General features: G+C 44.7%; 1 protein-coding gene across 10 annotated transcripts in view; it reads left to right on the top strand.

Moving 5' to 3' along the window:
* The first annotated feature begins 6 nt into the window (after positions 1-6).
* The window catches only part of TADA1 (transcriptional adaptor 1), a 36,839-nt gene continuing 29,763 nt past the window's right edge, over positions 7-7,082 (top strand). For 8 of the 10 annotated variants that reach the window (XR_011142435.1, XR_011142433.1, XR_011142437.1 and 5 more), the window contains exons 1-3: positions 7-234; positions 391-482; positions 1,626-1,691. Coding sequence is in view for 3 of the 10 variants with exons in the window: in XM_068951958.1 (XP_068808059.1) it covers positions 161-234; positions 391-482; positions 1,626-1,691 (232 nt within the window). In the remaining 7 variants the exon portion in view is untranslated. The remainder of the gene's footprint in view (positions 235-390; positions 483-1,625; positions 1,692-7,082) is intronic. The other 2 variants (XM_068951959.1, XM_068951957.1) reach the window with 1 other exon arrangement.

The raw sequence follows: 7,082 nt of genomic DNA, 5'->3' as shown, positions 1-7,082 counted from the left end.
CCCCCCGCTGGCGGCCCGGCGGGCGGTCACGTGATGGCGGCGGCGGCGCGCTTTGCGGCTGTCGGCGCGCTTTGCGACGCGGCGGGCGGACGGAGGGAAGGAAGGAGGGAGGCGGCGGCGTCGGTGCCGGTGTTGTCTGTCTGCCCGCTCGGTGGCGGCGATGGCGACGTACGTGAGCGAGCTGGAGGCGGCCAAGAAGAGCCTGAGCGAGGCGCTGGGCGAGAACGTGAAGCAGTGAGTGCGGCGGGGCCGTCGCAGGGCCGGGCCGGGCCGGGCCGGGCCTGTCCGCGGTGCGGGGCCGGGGGGTGCGGTGCGGTGCGCTGCAGTGCGGGGCTGAGGGGTGCGGTGCGGTGCGGTGCAGCGCGGTGCAGCGGTTCCTCTCGCCCGCAGGTACTGGGCGAACTTGAAGCTGTGGTTCAAGCAGAAGATCAGCAAGGAGGAGTTTGACCTGGAGGCGCGCAGGCTGCTCACGCAGGACAACGGTGAGCGGCCGCCGTCGGCGGCGCGGCCCTGCTGCCCCGCGGGGTGCCGGGCCCCGGGCGGGTCCCGCTGCGGCCGCCCCCTGTGCGCTGGCTGCTCGGCGAGGGAGAAGCAGCAGCGGCCGAGGCTCCGGCGGGAGCCGCCGGGGAAAGGTGGGAGCTGCCCTGGCCTGCGAGGGGAAATGCCTTCCTGGCCCCAGCATTGACGGGCAGTTTGGTCTTGTGCTGTGTTGGTAAACTGTGCTGTGTAGGCAACTGAAACGACAGTCGTTTGTACCGCTGTAGAGACCCAGTCGTTTCTGTCTGGTGCTCTCTCTTTGGCTGGGACTAGACTGATGCTTTGGCTGAAGTGAGACAGGGAAATGCAGAACTCACTTAAGCAATTGTGCAGCAGGCAGAGCTCCTCCTTCCTCTCTGCAGGTGGCTGGGTGGAGCTCTCCGGGGTGAGGTACCTTTGTAATTGCCTTAGTGGAAGTCTGCAAGTGTTGGCTGGTACTGCGGAGAGTGGTGCGGGAGCTCATAATCCCCTCCTTTGTGATCCCTGAGGGGAAGGGCAGGGATCGTGTCAGTTCTGTGTTTCAAAGGCCGAAGAAGATGCTATAATCCTCTGACTTTGGTCTATAAAGTTTATCATTACGCTTTTTAGTGCATAATTACTCATTCTGTGTTTCACTTGCCCTGCTAGGAAATTGCATCTTATCAGGAAACTGATTGATTTAACTTTACCTTCCTGATGCCAACTCTTTAAGCAAAGCCAAAAGCCCTGCTGCCAGAAATCTGCATAGGAAGGGGGAAAACTGATCTTCTATTTCACTGGTTGAATGAACTGAGCTTCTCATGTTATGTGCTTTAAGGCTGGATTTCTATAACTCATATGGCAAAGTGACCAGAAGTGATTTTTTTTTTTTTATTTGGTATGTGGGTGTGTGGGGGGTGTGTGTGTGTCATGTAATATTCCTTTTGTTAGGATGAAAAACTTCTACGTAGGTTCTGGGTCTAATGGAAAAAAACCTCTCCAAATGTAAATTGAAAGTGTGAGCAGCCAGCTAAACATGTGGGAAAAACATAACTGTAGAAGGTGTAGGAAACTACTGTAAGATTGCTAGACTCTGACATGTAGCTAACGAACTGTCTGTCTTTACACAGTCCACTCTCACAATGATTTCCTCCTGGCTATCCTTACCCGATGCCAAATCTTGGTTTCTGCACCAGGTAAGTCCCAAGAAGATTCATTAAAAATAAATGGATAGCAGAGCTTTTGCACATGTGTTTGGCAGCTTTATATATATGTCTGTGTGTGTGTATATATGTATTTATATATAAAGCACGCTAACTTTCTGGGCCTCAGTATTCATATTCTTTTTGCCACATAGTAGATGCTGTGTTAGGTAGTAGTTATCCAGATAATTTCAGTAGTAACACTTTTATAAATAAACTGTGTATACCTGATCAGAGGCTAATGCTCTCATTTGTGGTTTGCAGTGTGCTGTTTTGATTTCTAGATTAGGTATTTGTTGGGCCACGAGTGCTGAGAGCTGAAGTGTGAAGGGAGGTGGTGCTTTGCTGTCTTTGATCTGCTTTGCTTATTGCTTTCGATTTCTTTTGAACTTGGTCATACTCTTTGTTCTCCTCTCTGATGAGGATAACATCTTGGGAGAGCTGGATTTTCCTGGTTGATCTTGGAATCAAGTACGTGTCTGATAGAAAAATGCTTACTGTGGATGCTTATGGTAAAGTCTTAATTGAGCCATGGCCAGTTACTTCAGTCCTCTGTAGCTATGATAATTAACCTGTTTAATTCTCTAAGTATTTAGAAAGATTGTTGTCACAGTGACAAGACAGCTCTTTTGAAGACTGAACAAAACATCTCCATCTAGAGATTTGATGTGAGCAATAACTGAGCTGCATTTTAGAACATGAAAATGTTGTGCAGTTAGGGGGAAAATGTTATAGCTTTGATAGGCTGAAATCTGAGAAATGAGGTTTTAGAGATGAGAGAGCGCCTGATGTAGCTGGAGGAAGGAAAAATTTATGGCTACCCAGAGCTCTTGTGTCATGACTGTTCTTCAGCTATACCAGCTGGGATAATAAAATATTACCTCCCTTCTCAAAACTTGCTTTGTCTGCTCCTGAGCTCTACAGGCACCTTTTTTTGAGTCCCGTTCTGGTGCTCTTTAGCTGTCTGCTCTCGTATAATTCAGAAGATTTATGTTTAAATTCTGCTGCTCCTTGCTTTTGCCTTACAGTGCTAACAGCTGGATTATAAAACAAAGGTCAAGAGCAACAATTCCCCTGTGAGTTTTACCTGAAACAGCAGAGTCTAGCAGTGCTTTCAGAAGATCTCCAGATCTGTAGATCTTTAGCCAAAATAAATATCACTAATAATAATCTTCACAGAGTGACTATATCCTAACGATATCCCATGAAATACTTAATATGATACAAAAAATAGTGCTTTGAGCTTTCAGTCTTTACTAGTTAGATTTTAGTTCCTAACTTAAATATAAATTAAACAACTTAAAAAGACCCTGCCGTTTTTCCTTGATGAAAGTGTATTGATGTCTGAGTCCTGTAAAATACTGTATATGTGTGGAACACGATTCATCTCATCTTCCAAATCTTCTTTGAAATGTTCCTGCACATCCTCCCCTTCATTGCCAGTCTCTTGACCAGTACCAGTCAGTAGCTCCCCTATCCTTGTTTGCTTAATCCAGTGCTAGTGCACAGACTGCTGTTGAGTTAGCAAGAATAGATGTGGCTGCACTTCGTGAGCCTCAGATGGTTCTGAATGCAAGTGATGCAGGTGTTTGCGGAGTGTCCAAACTCTGTGGCATTGTTTTTGAGCTGTCAGTGCCATGAATTCGTGTTGTAGGGATTGACTCCAAACTGGTGCTTGATGTTAAGGAATGTGTTGCCAGCAAATGAAGCACACTGTGTGTAGTGGAAAGAGGCTGGAGTCATTCACCTCCTCTTGGCATGGTTGGTTTCCTGCGGTACTCTTAGCACAATGTGAAACAGAAAGGATTTATGGGTGGTAAAGTAGGACTTCTGTCATGTTGTTTGTTTCTATATGCTTGTTTTAATTTTAAGTTGTTGATGGAGTTGCATAAAAATATTCTCTACTTTGGGTTTTATGACTTAAAGCTAAGTTCCTGAAGGCTTGTGCCCCTGAAAGCTGGTGTCCCATCCCCTGTTTCATTCCTTGGGACCTCTTACGAATACCTGCCTGTGTTGTAGGAGTTGGCCTTCTGTCCCAGGGTTCCCAACACTAATGAAAAAATACACCCAGCAGGTCTGCGGCCGTCTTCTGTTCTTTGGCTTAGATCTGTCCTCCCAGTGGTAGATAGTAGACATCAGTGGACACTTCTAGTGCCCTATTGCTATGTTCTTACAGCGAAACTCCCCTGATACGTGTTGCCAGTCTTCAGAAATTTGTGGTTCATACACACCCTGAGTTGGCATCACTACTGGGGTGTTTCATTACTTCCCCCCCCCCCCCCATGCACTTTCTAATTGTTTTCTGAACCTGTGGTAGTAAGAGCTTATTCAGTATTTCACAGCAACGTTCACCTCACTTGGCAAACAGTCATTCCCTATCCATCGTATGTATGGATAAAGTTAGGGCACTCCTAACTTTACTGACTTTTTCTCCTGCCCTGCCTTTTCTTTTCCAAGGTGACAAATCCTAATCTACTTTGTTCATGCATGGAGCCCTTTCCATACCTTTGAGCTTCCTGGTCTTCTGTTATTGTTCAGATTTTTTTTTTTTTTTGGTATTCAGGATGCAGGCATGCTTTGGCTTTATGTAGGGACAAAGCAATGTTCTCTCTTGCTAGCATCTGATTTTGGTTTTTTCTAATAACTGCTGAGCACAGAGTTGATGTGACCTCTGTTGCCGTGCTCACAACCTAAAGGTCTTGCTTCTGAGTGGTGGTAGTTAGAGCTCGTCACTGTGTAGCTGAAGTTGACGTTGTTTATTTCTCTGTGAACTACTCCATGCTTACCTCTATTGAATTTCACCTGTGAATTTATCACCTAGTCATTTAGTTTCATGCAACTGTTCTGCAGCTGTTTGGACAGGCTTAATCTTTACTGACTTGAATAGCTCAGACTGCTGGCCAACTTTCAGTTCCCCATTACCATATTTTCAAGCCTGTCTAGGAATGAGTTAAAACTATGAGCCCCAGCAAAAAGCAGCGTTGCACTCCACAGGCGCCTTCCATATGCTTGAAAGCTACTCATTCTTTATTACCTCTTGACCTTTTTAAATCTCAAGTCCTTGTGAGGACTTTGCCTCTTGTCCTATTCAAGCGTACTTTCTATAAGAGCCCTTGAAGAACCCTGTTTTGTAATGCCTCAATAAATTTGCAACAGAATGTAATAAAGTGCTAGTGCTAGCTGACCAGCTACCTTACCAAGTGCTGACAAGCTGACAACCACCGGTGCTTCCAGGCAGGCTTTTATTGGCTTGATGTCTGCAGATCTGCAGACATCTTCTTAAAAAATTCAATTTGATCATGCGTGTGTTTTTAAGACATGATTTGGTGCTCAGCAGTTAGCAGTATGTGCTGATAGTCCCTTCTAGAGTCTTTCTTTCTGTCTCAATTGCCAGATCTTTGAGGATTCTAAGGATTTTGGAGCTGATCTGTGCTGAGACACCTCAGTCTGGGATGCTGACTGGCTCACTAGCAGATCTGTTACACATGCATTTTACTAGACAGTATCCTGTACACGGGTTAGTCAATTATGTATGCAAGTCCAGGGAACTGCAATACAAATGGAATACTGGATGATATGTCTAGAGACTTTTTTCCTTGATGCCCATCGGACATCTGTAGTTTCTGTGTAAAAATGGAAGCTAACAGGGTCTTGTTTCTACCACTGTCTATTAGATAAAAGGTGTTCACTTCATGATTCATGGCAACAAGTAATTTTAAAGAAGCACACTGGATGCGCTTGGTATGTCATCACAAGTATTGCTGTTGCGTGTAGTTTCCACCCTCATGAGAGAGAGACAAGGAGAAAAACCTGTCTTTAAAAAGCCATTTCCTATTTAAAAAAATAAAAGGGGGGGGGTAGGGTAATTGTTACCAGCATACTTGATATTATAGCATTTGGAGTAGGAAGCCTTGGAGAAGGCATTTTTAAGGAGGGATTACAATACCTAATGAACCATACAAACAAGCCCATCTAATCCAGAGTTTGCTACCTCTCATAGTGGTGGTTCTTCCTGGGCTTATAAGCGAACATGGGGTGAGTGCGACCCTTTGGTAAGAAAGAAGCCTCTCTACTTCATCTCTTACCTGCTTAGGCTATTGATCATGCAAACTTCAAGTCCCAAATCAACATCCTGTGTGACACAGGGTGCTTAGGACTTGATAACGGAGAGCAGAGAAGGCTCGTATCTTTTCTGATGTGAAGAATGACCAGTTTTCTTTTAATATCTGCTCAGCTCCCAGTGAGGACAAAGCAGGATTCTGAGGAAGTACTGTTTGGAAGATACTAAATCTGACTTCTCTGTCCTTTTTTTAAAGAAAACAAGGGATGTTGTTTCTCCATCCTGGTGTAAAGGCATCAAAAATACTTGAGTGGCACCCAGGTGCAGCATAACTGGGAAGTCGTGGAAGTACCTAAAGTGAGAGGAACTTCCCAGAAACATGCTATCTAAAATACTAGGAACTGTCTTAGTGCTGGTTTCAGGTTGGCGATATTAGCTTGAGTGGTGTGGCAGATTTTCCATAACAAGAAAACTGTTTTCTTTGGTATTCTCTCTTTAACAATATTTTAAGAAGTGCTTGTCTGAGTTTATGGCTGGATTTTCTCTTTGAGAGAAATTTTGTCAAGAACAAATCCAGTTTAAAACCTTTCTTAACCTTCATGGATTTGCTCACTAAGCCTGTTTTGTTTGTGTAAAATTGCAAACAATCAAGTTAGCAAGATTTCTTGAGTTAATACATCTCACTTTTGAACTGTTGCCTTCCTCCTTCGTTAAAAGTTAATTGAATAAAACTTAAACAACCGCAAGCACTTGAGTTAGTGATGAAAGGATTTAGTTTATTTACTAATAATCTTGGGCCAACCAAGAATTGGTTCAGAGAGTTAAAACTCTTGCCAGGATAGCAGGAGCATTTTATTGTTTCAGGGTTGCCCTCAGGCCTTGCTTTAAGGGCAAACTATAAAAAAGTGCCAGCTATGAGAGAGAGGCTCAGGTTGCCTGTGTTCCTCTTCTTTCCAGAGAGTGGAGAAGGGAGTAAAAGAGGAAAACGGGAGTATGAATTCTTGCCCTAAGAGTCATCAGAAAATGTTTGACTAAATCTCCGTCCCTGCAAGAAGATAAAATACTGAAAGTCAAATGCATGAGGTGGGAAGGGGGAAGGAAAGCATATTTTCTATGCCTGGCTGTTGTTCTCTATGTATCTTAGTCCTTTCCTCCTGTGCTTTGCTGTTGCAGCACGTTAGGAAAATCTGACATATTCTGCCTGGACTGTCTGCTGTCATCACCGCAGAGAAATGGCAGCTTTTAGAAAAACATTCTTATCTATTGCTCATCTTTGAGGGCAGTTCAGCAGTCGTTACTGATGGTCTGTTAACGTCTAACTGTCT

Source organism: Struthio camelus, chromosome 8 (assembly GCF_040807025.1).
Source record: "Struthio camelus isolate bStrCam1 chromosome 8, bStrCam1.hap1, whole genome shotgun sequence".
NCBI classification, from domain to species: Eukaryota; Metazoa; Chordata; class Aves; order Struthioniformes; family Struthionidae; genus Struthio; species Struthio camelus.
Note: the sequence above shows the minus strand (reverse complement) of the source record. Positions and strands in the feature narration are given on the sequence as shown.